Here is a 17,552-nt window from a genome sequence, read left to right on the forward strand (position 1 = left end):
CCAGCCACACCAGCTCATTCAGGATGTTGCCATTTACGAGGGTGTTGCCAAGACTTGAGGGCCTGAGCTGTTAAGGGCAAGCTAGGACTTTATTCCTTGCAGTGCAGGAGGCTGAGGGATGATCTTATAGAGGTGCATGAAATCATGAGGGGGATAGATAGGGTGAATGCACAAAGTCTTTTACTCAGAGTAGGGGAATCCAGAACAAGAGGATACAAGTTTGTGGGATGGGAAAGATTGAATAGAAACTTGAGGGGCAACTTTTTCACACAGAGGGTAGTGGGTATCTGGTATGTGTTGCCAGAGGAGGTCGTTGAGGCAGGCACTGTGGCATTAAAAGGCATTTGGACAGGTACATGGATAGGAACGTTCAGAGGGATACGGGCCAAACTCGGGCAAGTTGGGACAAAGGGTCTGTTTCCTGGCAGTATAACTCTATGACTAAAGGGTAATTTGGTTTAAAGTGTCACTTAGGGTATCGACAATGAAGATTTCAATGACTTGCAGCTTGGAGAGAGTGGATGATTGGAGGCCTGGAGTGCAGCAACTCATTGTGGAAATAAATCCAAATTAGAAATTGGTCAACCTCGCATTCCCATTCAAAACATTCCCATCTGTTTCCATTCAACTTTAATGCAATGTAGCACGCTGACAGAGTGTTGGTGGGATGTTGGCCTGCAGTGAGTCACGTCGATGATTCTTCACAGACCAGACTCAGCCACAGTCTGCAGACGCTGGATCGAGAATGGTGTGGAGAACTAGGCAGAAAGGTGCAGTCGAGGAAGATGGACAGCCAGGATTTACTGAACAAAAAATAAGGCTTTGATGGGGCCTTCCAGTGCAGTGCTGCTGAAACTCCTCTGGTTCTGCACTCCTCATAATAGGGAGAAACTCTCTGTATCACTGTTATGGTTTGGAACTAATGCTAATATCAATACTTCGTCCACAAATGGAAAAAGAATATTTTAACTAATAAAGCATCTTTCATTATCTCACACCATCCCAAAATGCCATACAGCTGACGAGGTACAATACTGCAATCAAGATACACTGGGCTGTGGTGATCCACCCTTCCTCTACACCTCTGAGCCGTGGAGTACCGACAGCAGGCGATTCCAGACACTGGAGAAATCCCACCAGTATTTCCTCCACCAAATCCTCCAAATGTACTGACAGGGTAAGTGAACCACTGACGTTATCTTTTTTCACAGGCTCAAAACGTCAGCATCAATATGATTAATTCAATCTGTCCGTCCAAATACATCTTTTTGTACTTTATTAATGTAAATAGCTCGGCTGTTCTGACAGCAGGGGATAATGGTCACATACAATTGGCTTTATTTGACACCTGAATGATGGGAGGATTAAACACAACAGAAGAAAACAGAGGCAGATTGGAGCATTTCTCCTCCAGTCAACTCTGAGGGACGGGTGAGCTAATTCATAAACCTGGTACCAGATCCCTGATATAGGCACCCCGTTCTGAGATCCATCACATAAAGACATTGGCAGCAGGGCAGGGAAACTCATTAAAGATGTTCTCACAGCTTCTTTGAGAAACTGTATAACGTCACTGACTTCTGGCAATCCCTGGTCCGTAGCAGCACAAATGTGGAGGGATCGGCCGGGGAAGAACTGAGGACACTTCACTGCGAGCAAGCAGAAGCCCAGTCTGAAGAAGGGTCTCGACCCAAAACGTCACCCATTCCTTTTCTCCAGAGATGCTACCTGTCCCGCTGAGTTACTCCAGCATTTAATAGTGGCAGCTCTAACAGCAGAGAAAAATGGTCACAAGCTAATGGGTTTATTTGACGTCTATGTTACATAATATAAAGGAAAAACAGAAAGAGCAGAGCATTTGGCCCCTATTGAGTGGTTAAGCATCTTGCTCAACCACTCAATAAGATCACCACTAATCTTTTACCTGGGTCACTTTCCTTCATTCTGTATCCCCTGGTTCCCTTTATATCTAAAAATTTATCTATCTCTGTCGAGTGGTGAGGATTCTCTGATCTGTGGCTCAACCTATTTTCAGCCGTTGCATACAACACATAATCCTCCGACATTTTTGCCATCTCCAACGAGATCCCACTAATAGTCACATCTTCCCATCTCCACCCCTTTCAGCTGTCCGCAGAGACCGTTCCCTCCGCAACTCCCTGGTCAACTCATCCCTTCCCGCCCAAACCACCCCCTCCTGCAGGAGATGCCACACCTGTCCCTATACCTCCTCCCTTGACTCTGTCCAGGGACCCCGACAGTCCTTTCAGGTTAGGCAGAGATTCACTTGCACCTCCTCCAACCTCATCTCCTGTACCTGCTGTTCCAGGCATGGACTTCCAACATACCACCTCTATCTGCAACCTTTTGGGGAGAGAGAGTTTCAAATATCCATTGCACTCTGTGTAAAATTGCACTTGAGCTTGACTTTTTTGCATTTATGTATGGAATATCTGATTTGTTTGGGGAGCATGCAAAACAAAGTTCCCCACTGTACACGCGACACTTCTTAAACCTGAAGAAGAGTGCGCATGGGCACGATGGGTTAGAATGGGGAAAGAATGGCTCAGTGTGGGTTGCTTGATAGACAATAGGTGCAGGAGGAGGCCATTCGGCCCTTTGAGCCAGCACCGCCATTCAATGTGATCATGGCTGATCATTCTCAATCAGTACCCCGTTCCTGCCTTCTCCCCATACCCCCTGACGCCGTTATCCTTAAGAGCTCTATCTAGCTCTCTCGTGGAAGTCGGTTCTATTGAGCATAATTTTTCCCCCTGTTTCTGTTCATAGCAGAATTCCTCTCCCCTGAAGAACCTGATTCTTGCTGGGGTTCAGTTCCTTAATCCGTGGATCTCGGGGAAGAACCTCTTTCAGAGTCAGCACCAGTAGAGGAGGGAACTTGAACCCCAGTGAGAATCAGTTCCTTCAGGGAATTAGAGAGGGTGGCACGGTGGCGCAGCGGTAGAGTTGCTGCCTTACAGCGCCAGAGACCCGGGTTTGAATAAAGGGTGCAGGCCGTCTGTACGGAGTTTGTACGTTCTCCCCGTGACCCCTGTGGGTTTTCTCCGAGATCTTTGGTTTCCTCCCACACTCAAAGGACGTACAGGCTTGTAGGTTAATTGGCTTGGTATAAATGTAAATTGTCCCTAGTGTGCGTAGGATAGTGTTAGTGTGCAGGAATCGCTGGTCGGTGTGGACTCGGTGGGGCTGAAGGGCCTGTTTCTGCGCTGTATATCTAAACTAAACTAAACTAAACTAAAGGAAATGAACCCCAGCGAGAATCAGGGGATTTTTCATCAGAGGATTAAGGAACTGAACCCCAGCAAGGATCAGGTTCTTCAGGGGAGAGGAATTCTGCTATGAACAGAAACAGGGGGAGAAATTATGCTCAATAGAACCGACCTCCAAAATATTACCAGTTAAAATAAACAAAGGAAAGAGTGACGTGGTTTGTTTTCCTGCACGGATGAAAAAAAATCAATGGTGGTTCAATAGCAGAAAAATGTTCATCCTCTCTGCCTGTCCAAGAGCTTCTATTTTGAAGTGGGAGATAACACAATGAAACCTCTCACACAGCTGGAGCTGAGGAAATTGAGGCACAATGCTGTCCTGTAGGCTGGGCTGCTCTCTCCTTTGTTCCAGTAGCCTTGGTACTGCAGTGAGAAACAGTGCTTAGGATGGCGATGGATATCACGGTCTCCCTGGATCGACACCGGTCGCAGAGCAATTTTTTCGTGTCGCACAGACATTTGTGTCGAGGGCTTTCTCATTTACTGGGGCACTCGTGGACCGCTGGCCAGGCCTCTCGTTTACTTAAGTAAATGAGAGGAAAAGGAAGCATCGCAAGTGGGGAAGAGACTAAGGCTGTGAGTAACCAGCAGAAGGACAAAAGACAGAGAGATGAGGCGGATCGGGAGTAAAGGGTGCAGGAGAGAGAGAGGAGAGAGAGGAGAGAGGAGAGAGGAGAGAGGAGAGAGGAGAGAGGAGAGAGGAGAGAGGGAGGGAGGGAGAGAGAGAGAGAGAGAGAGAGAGAGAGAGAGAGAGAGAGAGAGAGAGAGAGAGAGAGAGAGAGAGAGAGAGAGAGAGAGAGAGAGAGAGAGAGAGAGAGAGAGAGAGAGAGAGAGAGAGAGAGAGAGAGAGAGAGAGAGAGAGAGAGAGAGAGAGAGAGAGAGAGAGAGAGAGAGAGAGAGAGAGAGAGAGAGAGAGAGAGAGAGAGAGAGAGAGCGAGAGAAACAAAGAAATGTCAGGGAGGGAGGGGGAGAGGAAGAAACAGAGAAAGAAAGAGGGAGGGAGAGAACAAGTTAAAGAAAAACAGGGATGCAAGAGGGAAGGGGAGGAGAGAGGGAGGGAGAGAGAGTGAGAGGGAGAGAAAGAGGGAGAGAGAGAGAGAGAGAGAGGGAGAATAAACGGTGAGTAAGCAAAGCACAGAGAAAGCAGAAACCAAGAGGAGGGAGAGACTTAGCTGCAGATGAATAAACAAGAAGGGGGAGAGAGTGAGAGTGCAGGAAGGGGTCGGCTGAGAATGGGGTTGGTCTGCAGTGTGACTGGTAGCACAGAGATCGGGCGTGTGCTGGGGGTGAGTCAGGAAGGAGAGGACAGTTGGGGGGGTGGGTCTGCAATTAGCATCTGGTCGGCTCTGCTGCTTTTTTGCGACACACATTGACATACTGAAGACTTGTACAGTTTGCTTCCTCTTATTCCTGAATTTAAACCACACGGTTTAACAAGGATTTAATGATGTGCAAGAGCAGTAGCAAGAAATTCTAACTGAGGAAAAGCTGAGCAGGCTGAGCCTCTTTGGAAAAAGGAAGGCTGACCTGTCTTATCAATGACACAATTCACTGACATTCGGTAATAGGCTTCTCTCCACCATTAAACTACTAATTTTATACAGCACGAGACCTGTCGCCACCAGTACAGCATCGTAGAAACATAGAAACATAGAAAATAGGTGCAGGAGTAGGCCATTCGGCCCTTTGAGCCTGCACCGCCATTCAATATGATCATGGCTGATCATCCAGCTCAGTAACCCGTACCTGCCTTCTCTCCATACCCCCTGATCCCTTTAGCCACAAGGGCCACATCTAACTCCCTCTTAAATATAGCCAATGAACTGGCCTCAACTACCTTCTGTGGCAGAGAATTCCACAGACTCACCACTCTCTGTGTGAAGAAATGTTTTCTCATCTCGGTCCTAAAAGACTTCGCCCTTATCCTTAAGCTGTGACCCCTGGTTCTACACCATGAGACCAGTCCCCACCAGTGCTGTGCCCATTTTATACACCATGGGACTTGTCCCACCAGTACTGCATCATTTTATACAGCATGAGATCAGTCCCCACCAGTGAGGTATCCATTTTACACAGCACGAGACCCGCTCCTACCAGTACAGGACCCATTTTACAGAGCATCAGACTGTACCATTACAGTACCATTTTATACACCATGAAACCTGTCCCCATCAGTACCACACCCATTTTGTATAGTATGTCCCCTCCATTACAGTACAATTTTATAGAGTTTGAGACCTGCCCCCACCAATACGATCCCCATTTTATACAGCCACACTATACAGGTGAATCGTTCAAGACTGATTGTAAGCAGGAAAATAATGAAATGTCAAAAATAAATCAGAAAGGGAATGATCATTTTAATAGGTCTGTATGAAAAGGCCTACAGTAGTCAGAGGGAATTAGAAAAGATATGTAGGGAAATTGCAGATAACTGTGACCATAATAGGATAGTATAGGTGGGAGATTTCAACTTCCTTAATATTGATTGTGTCTCCTATGGTGTGAAGGGCTTGGATGGAATGGGATTTGTTAAATGTGAGAAAGCTTCCTCCATGAAATATATAGAGGAGCCTCCAGCACTGGGCAAACACTGGCCCTTCTCTAAAGGAACGAGGTAGGGTGAGTGATTGAAGTGCCAGTCCGGATGCACGTTGGGACCAGTAATCATATTTCTATTAGTTTTAAAGTAGTTATGGAGAAGGAAAGCACTGGTTCATAAGGTCCTAAAGTGGGGCAAGGCCAATTTGGGAGGTATTATATTAGGTAGGGATTTACAGAGGTTGATCAGGTGGGTCTGTTTGCAGATAAGGGGATGCCTGGCAAGTGGTGGGCTTTCAAAAGTGAGAGATCACGAGCACATGAACGGCTCATTCCTCTTCGGGTGAAGGGCGAGGCTGATAGGTTTTAAGGAACCCTTGTTGATGAGGGATGTTGAGGCTCTGGTCTGGAAAAAGGAGGATGCATTTGCCAGTTTCAGGCAGTCAGGCAGATGACATGTATCCCTCAGTGAGTATAAGTGTAGGAGCAAACTTGAGAAGGCAATCAACAGGGCAAAAAGAGGACATGAAATGGATCTGGCCAGCAAGATAATGGAGAATCTGAAGAGATTCTACAGACATATTAAGTGAATGGGCGGCTAGGGAGGGAATAGATCCCCTTGAAGATCAGCATGGACATCTTTGTGCAGACCCACAAGAGATGGGGCAGATATTAAATGAATATTTCTCATCCACTTTCACTGAGGAAAAGATGACAGAAGCTAAGAAATTGAGGCATAAAAGTTGTGATGCCTTGGACCATATACGAATCACCAAAGAGAAGGTATTGTTGTTTTTAAAGCTCATTAACATAGAAACATAGAAACATAGAAAATAGGTGCAGGAGTAGGCCATTCGGCCCTTCGAGCCTGCACCGCCATTCAATATGATCATGGCTGACCATTCAGCTCAGTAACCTGTACCTGCCTTCTCTCCATACCCCCTGATCCCTTTAGCCACAAGGGCCACATCTAACTCCCTCTTAAATATAGCCAATGAACTGGCCTCAACTACCTTCTTTGGCAGAGAATTCCACAGACTCACCACTCTCTGTGTGAAGACATGTTTTCTCATCTCGGTCCTAAAAGACTTCCCCCTTATCCTTAAGCTGTGACCCCGGGTTCTGGACTTCCCCAACATCGGGAACAATCTTCCCGCATCTAGCCTCTCCAACCCCTTAAGAATTTTATATGTTTCAATAAGATCCCCCCTCAGTCTTCTAAATTCCAGCGAGTATAAGCCTAGTCTATCCAGTCTTTCTTCATATGAAAGTCCTGCCATCCCAGGGATCAATCTGGTGAACCTTCTCTGTACTCCCTCTAAGGCTAGATGGATAAGTTCCTAGGTCCTGACCAAGTACATCCTAAGACCTTGTGGGAAGTGTAGCAAGGAATTGCAGGGGCACTTGCAGAGATATTTACATCATCTTTAGCCACGGGCAGTGTGGGTTAATGACTTCCAACCAATGGCTTTGACGTCCACCATCATGAAGTGCTTCGAGAAACTGGTCAAGGAGCAAACTAACTCCAGCACCCAAGACAGCCTTGACCCTTTGTAGTTTGCCTACCATCGCAACAGGTCCACGGCAGACGCCATCTCCCTGGCCCAGCGCAATTATTACCTAGCTTACCTTATCTTCCCTTGAACTTTGCTGGAGACGTTGCTGAGTTTTGTGATGTTTTTTTAAAAACATAAAACCCCGTACATTTACAACTTCAACAGACACCACTGGAAATCTTTGGGATGAAAACATGTGCCAAGTGAGTACCGGTCATTCAATAAATCCGAGTAAAACTCAGAACATTCAGCAACTCCATGACATTTGCCTTATTGAATCTATTCAATCAAAGCTAACGATGCAAGTGTAGAACCATCTAATCATCAAGATTTTCACCTCAATACTGCAGTGCTCCTCTGCGTTAAGAGAAACATCCCAGGTTGGGAATAAAACTACGTACCATCTAATGACAGCCAGTCATGCTGGGACGTGGGAAGAGTTGGCATGGCCCGGGCTTTGTACTCAAAGACGACGGAGTTCGAGATGATTTGACTGTTGAAGGCAACCTGTAGAGTCACGAGGCCTGTGTCGTGGGCTGGATAAGAACAAGAATGTGAGATAGTTTGTTATTGCATCTCCTCATTAACTGGCAACTGTTGCCCAATATTACCCACGGACACTTTGTAAAAAAATAAAATCACAGTTTGAACACAGTGCTCCCACATTCCCCACAACATGAGCTCCTGATTTCCTGAGTCAAGTGGAATATGAAGTGTTGTTTAGTTTAGTTTAGAGATACAGCGCGGAAACAGGCACCGAGCCCACCGAATCCACACCGACCACTGAACCCCGCACATTAACACTATCCTTCACTGGGGACATTTATACTAAGCTAATTAACCTACAAACCTGTACGTCTTTGGAGTGTGGGAGGAAACCAAAGTTCTCGGAGAAAACCCACGCAGTCACGGGGAGAAAGTACAAACTCCGTACAGACAAGCACCCGTAGCCAGGATCGAACCCAGGTCTCTGGCGCTGTAAGCGCCGTTAGGCAGTAATTCTATCGCTATGGCACCGTGTTCCTCCGGTTTGCTTGTGACCTTACTCAGGCAATGGAGGAGGCCCAGGACAGACAGGTCAGTATGGGAATGGGAAGGGGAGTTAAAAGCGTTAGTAACCAGTAGATCCCGCAGGTCGTGGCGGACCAAGCAAATGTTCTGCAAAGTGATCGCCGAGTCTATGCTTGGTCTTGGCAATGTACAGGAGGCCACATCAGGAACGCCGGATGCAGTAGATGAGGTTAGAGGAGGTACACGTGAACCTCTGTCTCAACCTGAATGACTGCTGGGGTCCCTGGATGGAGGCGAGGGAGGAGGTGTTACACCTCCTATGGTTGTAGGGGAAAGTACCTGGGGAGAGAGTGGTGTGGGTGGGACCTGGAGAGGTGGTGGTTTGGCAGGATGGGATCCTACCACCAGTCACATCTTCCCATCTCCATCCCTTGTTGCATTCCACAGAGACTGTTCCCTCCGCACTGATCCTTGGTTCACTGATCCTTTCCCACCCAAACCACCCCTTCAACCACAAATTTATGGCTTTACCCTCATCAACCTTTTTTAGTTACTTCCTCCAAAAACTCCATCAGATTCATCAGACGATGATCTCTGACATGCAATACCATGCTGACTGTCCTGAATCAGCCCCTGTTTATCCAAATGTACACCTTGTCCCTCAGAATCCTCTCCAGTAACATGCCTGCCACAGAATAAGCTTCCTTACATCCACCTGCTTTGCTCTTCACTCTAACAAGATCAGTCATGCCCTGTACTCGTGTCATCACATGTTGTAAAAGCATCCCACTTTCCAGACTTTGATTTGCCTGCAAACAATCTACTCTAATCAACTTTAGCAAGTTCCAGTATTCTACCATTAAAGTTGGCCTTGCCCAAATTCAGAACTTTAACTCTCTTTATCCAGAACTATTTTAAGTGGCTGGTCTCAAAGGCACTTGCCCTTCCCAATTTCCAAAGCGATCAAGCTTTGCCCTCTCGTGTCCTCTACATACTGCCTGAGGGAACTTTACTGAACACATTTGACAAATTTCATCGTGTCTAAGCCCTTAGGATGATGACAGTCCCAGTCTATATTGGGCAAGTTAAAATCCCCTTCAATGACAATCTTAGTAGTCTCGTAGCTGCCTGCAATCTCCTAGCTTATTTGTTATTCTAATTCCCGTTGACTATTTGGGGACTTATAGTACACTCCCAACAAGTGATCAATCCACTTTTAACTTCACAACTTCACCCATATAGATTCACTGGCCGAACCATCAGTAGTGTCATCTCCGACTGCTGTTGTGACATTCTCCTTAATCAATAAAGTACCACCCTCTCCTCTTTTACCCACACCTCTATCTCTCCTGTAGCACATGTACCCCACAACACTAAGCTGCCAATCCTGACCCTATCTTAGTCAGGTTTCTGTAACAGCAGCAACATCCCAGTCGTAGGTACCTATCCAGGCCCTGAGTTCATCCATCTTACCTGTCAGACCTCTTGCATTAAAATAAAAGCAACTCAACCCAACAGCCCTACCTACCTCACTTCCTGCTGTGCACATTCCTATACTGTCCCCAAACCTTCTGTCATCACCTTCCGTACCGACTTCCAGCCTCTCACCTGCCTCAATCCTGCATTGGATCCCACCCCCATGTTCATTTAGTTTAAACCCACCAAAGTAGCACTAGGAAATCTGTCTGCCAGGATATTGGTTTCCCTCCAGTTCAGGTGCAACCCATCCCTGTTGTAAAGGTCACCCCTGCCCCAGAGCAGATCCCAATGGTCCAATATTAATATACTCATTGAATCTCTTAGAATTCTCCTTCCCTTTATCTGCCAGAGCTATCTCACATCCACTTCTTTTCCCTCCTGATTGCCCTATTGAGAGCACTCCGACATCCCTAGACTCCTCCTCAAGAGATTGGCTTGATTCCATCTGTCATGCACCTCCTTTATTTCCCTGACCAGATCCTCAATCTCCCTCAGCAACCAGAGTACTCTGATGCTGCCCCTGAATGCTCTCTATCTCACTTTTAAAAACCTCCCATTTGTCCCTTTACCAGCAAACAGCCTCGCACCCACCAATTTTTGCAAGTTCCTGTCTAATGCCGTCAAAATTTGCTTCGCCCCACTAACTTGTGGACCAGTCCCAATTTTTGTTACAGCTATTTTAAAACTGATAGAATTATTGTCACTTGTCCCAAACTGCTCCCTCGCTAATACTTCAGTCCCTTGTCGTGCCTTCCCAAGAAGCGGTCTCTCGTTGGGCCATCTACATACTGTTCGATAAATCGTTTCCTGGACATATTTAATAAAGTCTGCCTCATCCAAGCCCTTTTTCACAATGGCAGTTAGACAATATTAAGGAATGGGAGGGGAGAGGCGAAATCTCGAGAAGATGGGTTTAAAATAAATATGTTTTCACTTACCTGGGCAATAACATCTGAGAACACCAGGCTGAATAAGAGATGCAGGCACTGAAATCTGGTCAAATAGGCAACTGTAATTATTGCTGGCTTCCTGCCACGGCCCTGTGATCAGCACCTTCACTCCGCCCTGCAATGGCATAACGATGAGATCCCACAGCACATCTCATTCTCACAAAGGCTCTCTCTTCCCCATCAGATTTTAATGTCCTAGTTTTCTCCTCACGCACCATCCACCCGCTTCCTTCCCATCTACCCTCCCCCCCCCTCCTCCCCTCCCCCAAACATTCACTGGGAATAGAGAAAGATATATATAGTGCTGGAGTAACTCAGTGGGTCAGACAGCATCCCTGGAGAACATGGATAGGCGACCTTTCGGGTCGGAACCCCTCACTGGTAACTCTTCAGGGACTGCCAACAACCCGCTGGTGCTTTGTCCAAATCCTCAGCCTCGTCAGGTGTTCAACCTCAGATAGACACAAAATGCTGGAGTAACTCAGCGGGACAGGCGGCATCTCTGGATAGAAGGAATGGGCGACGTTTCGGGTCGAGACCCTTCTTCAGTCTGAAGAAGGGTCTCGACCAGAAATGTCGCCCCTTCCTTCTATCCAGAGCTGCTGCCTGTCCCGCTGAATTACTCCAGCATTTTGAGTCTACCTTCAGTGTAAACCAGCATCTGCAGTTCCTTCCCACATGTATTCAACCTGATTTGTATGATAGGAAAACCCAATTCCAGTTGTGTGGGGAGGATTGCATTTCACTGGTTACAGAGGGACATGTTGGAGATTTTTCTGTTCCTGTATCAGGTGCTTTACAGAATAAAATCAAACACAGAGGTCTGAATATCTAGGAGGGAGCTCAGCTGAATTTTGGTCCACCACGGTCAACTACTGTCTCTTTAAAATGTTGTAAACTTAATTTTCCATTCTGAAACCCAAATGCTCGATCCTATCGAGAAATCCCCACTGCTGACACCCGCTGCATGCAGACAAACTCGTTAAAACAAGCACACAGACATATCCATACAGGCATGGATATACGGGCACACACATGTATGTACCAGTGCTTCCACACAAAGGCACTTAACGTCCTGTGCGTGTGTGCGCATGCAGTCCTGCAGGAGATCGAGCTGATGTTGCCTTGCTTCCCTGTGCAGGAGTCCCAAGATTATTAACTGCAGCCCGAATACTGCTTCAGTGTAGGCCAGCTGTTTCCGTATAAGGCCGGGATTAAGCGTGGGTTAAGCGCGGGGCTGGACCTGTACAGGGCAGAGGTTCCACAGCTGCCAGTGGGCCAGATTAAGCTGCCTCTTCCATCTGAAGGGGGGGATTCAATCCATCCACAATCCCTCTAGGATCACCCTGGAGACTGTGGGAAAAGCCACTAATTTGTAGGGTGAGTGTTAATCTCTGGTGGGGGGGGGGGGGGGGGGGGTTGGAGTGATCCCCAGGTGCTTCCACAAGGAAGGTGGAAAATCAGGAGGAAAATCATGGGAATACGTAAAATTTTATTTCATTTTCCTTTAAAACGTTAACATGTTCATTGTAAACAAATAGTAGAGGTGCAACTAAAAGAGTCTGTTAAACTGGCAGTCTAGCATTACCAGGTGAGGTGACTGAGCTTTCTGCTACGCTGTGGAAGGGCAGGTGCTTTACGGATGTAAGTGTCATGTGCTCACGGGTGCCCAAAGACAGGAGGCAGGGTGTGGGTGCAGGGTGTGGGTGCAGGGTGTGGGTGCTGGGTGTGGGTGCAGGGTGTGGGTGCAGGGTGTGGGTGCAGGGTGTGGGTGCTGGGTCTGGGTCCAGAGTGTGGGTGCAGGGTGTGGGTGCAGAGTGTGGGTGCAGGGTGTGGGTGCAGGGTGCGGGTGCAGGTCCAGGGTGTGGGTGCAGGGTGAGGGTGCAGGGTGTGGGTGCTGGGTGTGGGTGCGGGTGCAGGGTGTGGGTGCAGGGTGAGGGTGCTGGGTGTGGGTACAGAGTGTGGGTGCAGGGTGTGGGTGCTGGGTGCAGAGTGTGGGTGCTGGGTGAGGGTGCAGGGTGTGGGTGCTGGGTGTGGGTGCAGAGTGTGGGTGCAGGGTGTGGGTGCGGGTGCAGGGTGCGGGTGCAGAGTGTGGGTGCTGGGTGAGGGTGCAGGGTGTGGGTGCTGGGTGTGGGTGCAGAGTGTGGGTGCAGGGTGTGGGTGCGGGTGCAGGGTGAGGGGTGCGGATGCAGAGTGTGGGTGCAGGGTGTGGGTGCTGGGTGCAGAGTGTGGGTGCTGGGTGAGGGTGCAGAGTGTGGGTGCTGGGTGAGGGTGCAGAGTGTGGGTGCAGGGTGTGGGTGCTGGGTCTGGATGCAGGGTGAGGGTGCAGGGTGTGGGTGCAGGGTGTGGATGCTGGGTCTGGATGCAGGGAGGTGGCCTGATGAAACCTGCAGGAACATGGCCATCTGGACTTGGCCAAACCCCAACCTCTGGGGATCTGGAAGCTGGGGACCGAGTGAAATGGAGTCAAAGTCATCAAGCCTTTGGAGGGTGTGGACAATCATAGAAGGGACAGGATGGGTAAACGATGAAGTGGGAGAATCGTTCATAAGTTCTAGGAGCGTAATTTGGCCATTCAGCCAATCACCGCCGTAACAATATCCATTGACCTGGGCTCCATCGCCGTCTGTGGCAATGGGGTGGGGTGAAGAGGACAAACTGCTGGAGTAACTCAGCAAGTCAGGCAGCACCCCTGGAGAACATGGAAAGGTGTTGTTTCGTGTCGGGATCCTTCTTCACATTCCCAATATCTGGGGAATGTCAGAAGCTACTTGGCCTGTCTGGGACAAGGAATATTAAAAAGCAAGCACCGGCTCCCTCTAGTGACACAGAATGAAATAGCAAAGATGTGACTTGAACAGTTTTAGACCCAGCAAGAATATTGTGCTCAATTTTGTTGTTGGTGCCTTTGAGGGAGTGTAGAAATTTACTGTAATGTTCTCAGGGTCATACAAGAGACTGCTGGGGCTACCCTGCACAGAGAGAAGGTTTTTGACTGATTTGGTAAAGATACTCAATATTAGTTTAAGGTAGAAACAAAAAGCTGGAGTAACTCAACGGGTCAGGCAGCATCTCTGGAGAGAAGGAATGGGTGACGTTTCGTGCTGAGTCCCTTCTTCAGACCCTTCTTCAATATTAGTTTGGTTTAGTTTAGAGATACAGCGCAAAAACAGGCCCTTTGGCCCACCGAGTCTGCACCGACCAGCGATCCCCACAAAATGGCACTATCCTACTACACACACTAGGGACAATTTACATTTATGCCCAGCCAATTAACCTACAAACCTGTACGTCTTTAGAATGTGGGAGGAAACCGAAGATCTCGGAGAAAACCCACTTGGTCACGGGGAGAACGTACAAACTCCGTACAGACAGAACCCATAGTCAGGATTGAACCTGGGTCCCTGGCACTGTGAGGCAGCAACTCTATCGTTGCACCACTGTGCCGCCCCTGTTGAGAAGGGCTTTGATGGAGAGATGTGTAGGAAGGAACTGCAGATGCTGGTTTAAGCCCAAGAGAGACACAAAAAGCTGCAGTAACTCAGTGAGTCAGACAGCATCTCTGGAGAAAAGGAATAGGTGACTTTTCGGGTCGAGAAGGGTCTGAAGAAGGGTCTCGACCCGAAACGTCACCTATTCCTTTTCTCCAGAGATGCTGTCTGACCCACCGAGTTACTCCAACTTTTATTGTTTATCTTTGATGGAGAGAGTTAGGCGAGGCTGTTTTCAGAGACGGGAGGATCTTTAACCAGGGGGCATAGATTTAATAAACTAGGGAGGCCCCAGGATGGAGTTTAAGGAGACAATTTGAAAGTGAATGGGAATAATTCCCAGCAGTGTCTCTTCCTTACCTCGGGATAAGACCACTCAGGGGAATAATCGGTCACCATGAACAGCCGGCCATTCTGCTGCAGCGACCCCATGGCTCCCTGGGCCGAGACCACCTCTGACACGTGCATGTAGGCCATGGAGCTGCCTCCACCCTCGCCGCTGCCCAGCTGCACCCCCTGCTGCTGCTGCTGCTGCTGCTGGGGACTGCAGCAGGGGATGCAAATCTCCGCCTGGCTGAAGGTGGCCACCCGGGCCCTCTCGTCCTCCGGCTGCTGCAGGCCGGCGCCGGCCGCGGCCTCGCCCGCCACCAGCTGCTGCCCGTACAGGGCGTTGGCGCCGCCCTCCACCGATATGAAGTCGTTGATCAGGTCGGAGAACTGGTTGCTGAAGGAGATGTCGAAGTGGTCCAGGTTGAGCTCCATGTTGGCCGAGGCGCCCAGGCTGTGGTGGGCCACCGGGTACAGGCTGGACACCATGTTGCCCTGGAGGATGGGCAGCCCGTTGCCGCCGGCGGCCTCGGCCTGGATGTAGTGCTCCGTGCCGCAGGCCGGCAGCTCGGCCGCCTTCATCAGGCCCTCGCCCCCCTCTGCCGGCGCCGCCGTTTCCATGGGTACCTCCGTCTCTGCCGCGATGGGCTGGAAGTTGGCCTGGAACTGCAGCAGCTGCAGGGAAGGGGTGGCGTCCAGGCGGCCCGGCTGCACTGGGCCGTTGCAGCTGGAGGCGCCCTGGGCGGGCGACTCCGTCTTGATGTTGGCCAGCCCCAGGGTGCTGGCGAAGGCCCCTCCCCCGCTCTCGCTCAAACCATTGGTGCGGGCGGCGGGCTCCAGCCGGTGGGCCTTGTTGGCCTCTTGCAGAAAGAAGCTGGGCGAGGGGTTCTGGTGCACGTGGGGGCTCTGCACGCTCTGGGTGTAACCCGAGGAAAAGTCCTTGCTGGACTCGATGGCACTGAAGTCCATCTGTTCCAGGGTGGTGCTGGGACTCAGGCCTCCAGAGGACAGCAAGGCCGATCCAGGTGTTAAGGAAATGGAGGCTGGGGTGGAGCTGGTTTGGAACCCTTCCTTGGCCATCTGCTGATCAAACGAGTTGTCCTCGATCTTGATCTCCTTCAGCAGGGGCCCGCTGAAAGAGTACCCGGCCTCGCTGCCGGGCGGCTGCCGAGACGCCCCGTGGCCGCCGTCGTTCTTCAGCGCCCCTCCTCCGTAGGTCTGGCCCTGCTTTGGGTTGTTGAGGAAGTAGTCGGGGTCGAAGTTCATGTTGGCCTCCGGGATCTTCTCGCTGTTCTCCAGGGTGGAGGAGAGGACTAGGTCCTCTGCCACGCCGGCCGACATCATGGCCAGCCCGTCGGGGTTGCCGGCGGCGGCCGAGGAGGCGAACGCAAACTTGTGCCCGTCGGAGTTGACGGCCAGCACCAGGCCCTGGGCCCCGTTGTCGGAGGCGATGAGGTGTTGGCCGGGCCCCGCGCTGGGCGACATGGTGTACACCGCCTCGTTGGTGACCTCCGACATGAAGACGGTGGCGTTCTGGCTCAGGCTGCACATCACCGAGGCTACGGCCATACTGGACACACCCGTGATGGCCGGGCTGTCGGCCATGTCTGTTTCGCTGTTCAGGCCGCTGCTGATGGAGACCGGGGAGTTCTGGGTGGTGTCGGGCACCTCCACCTGGTTGGTGGAGGAGACCTCGGTGCTGTTCTGGTGCAGCAGCACCGGTTTGGCCAGCTTACCGTTGCGCTTCTCACGGCTGGAGGCCTTGCCATGGCCGTGGTCGTTCTTGCCCTCAGACACGTCGTTGTTCTGGACCTCCGGGTGGCTGCTGTAGGCGCCGGCTCGTGGCTCCACCTTTGGTGAGATGATGCGGTGTTTGGCACTGTTGCACTTGTGGTGGACACTGCTCCCAGCACCTGGGGGAGAGAGAACGAGATGGGGCATTGGCGGAGGCAGCAACAGGCGGAACCATTCAGTTAGCAGATCAATATTTTAAACTCCATCCAATCTCTTCCTTCCCTTGATTCACACTGAGCCACATAATTAGATTATGGGTCAGTTTGAAGGAAATGTTTAACGATGGAAGCTTTGGGAAATGGATTCCTAAACTCCAGATGACCATTCCTTGGGGCTACAGGTGGTCACAGCATCCGGACCAGGAACCCTCCTCCACCTGTCAACCCAGCCATCAGCAACCCAGTTTCATGCCAAGCGACTCGTCCCCTCCGGAGATATGCCAGGGCATCCTACTGAGTGGTGTTGGCCGCGACTCAGTGAACCCCTCTTGAGTCTCTGACGCAGAAGGCTATGGTTCAAGTCCCACTTTAGGGACCGGAGCTGAAACTCAGGTCAACACTTCTGTTTCCGGAGTGTTGCTCTGTTGGAAGGCCGTTGAAATATCAGGTCAATCTATCCACTCACTATAATCCACCATTGCCCGGATTTAACTACCTCAGTAGCTTTCCTGTACTCCCTGGTTTCTGACTCCGACCCTTTTCCCCTCTGCAGTGCTGTGCCATCTCAGTGTCATCTGGGGATCAAACCTGTGTAGAAAGGAACTGCAGATCCTGGTTTATACCGAAGCTGAGCACAAAGTGCTGGAGAAACTCAGCGGGTCAGGATCAAACCTGATCTGCATGGGAGGCAGCAAGCTGGAGTAACCCGCTCTCCTTCCCTCGGGAAAGGTTCAATTGAAGCCCGAGGTTGCTGACGTCTGTGGTTGTGCCACCAAACCATACTTTCTAACACTATCTTCCTTTTAGTTTAGTTTAGTTTAGAGATACAGCGCGGAGACAGGCCACCGAGTTATGTCGACCAGCGATTCCCGCATGCGAGCGATATCCTACACGCACTCGGGACAATTTTACATTTATACCAAGCCGATTAACCTACAAACCTGTACGTCTTTGG

At 50.0% G+C, this 17,552-nt stretch overlaps 1 protein-coding gene across 7 annotated transcripts in view; it reads right to left on the minus strand.

Annotated features, from left to right (window-relative positions):
* LOC144608148 (calmodulin-binding transcription activator 1-like) overlaps positions 1–17,552 on the minus strand; it is an 863,868-nt gene that overhangs the window by 69,439 nt on the left and 776,877 nt on the right. For all 7 annotated transcript variants that reach the window (XM_078425569.1, XM_078425567.1, XM_078425568.1 and 4 more), the window contains 3 exons: positions 14,679–16,558; positions 10,816–10,942; positions 7,789–7,923 (listed from right to left, as the gene is read on the minus strand). In XM_078425569.1, the coding sequence (XP_078281695.1) occupies positions 7,789–7,923; positions 10,816–10,942; positions 14,679–16,558 (2,142 nt within the window). The remainder of the gene's footprint in view (positions 1–7,788; positions 7,924–10,815; positions 10,943–14,678; positions 16,559–17,552) is intronic.

Source organism: Rhinoraja longicauda, chromosome 30, assembly GCF_053455715.1.
Source record: "Rhinoraja longicauda isolate Sanriku21f chromosome 30, sRhiLon1.1, whole genome shotgun sequence".
NCBI lineage: Eukaryota > Metazoa > Chordata > Chondrichthyes > Rajiformes > Arhynchobatidae > Rhinoraja > Rhinoraja longicauda.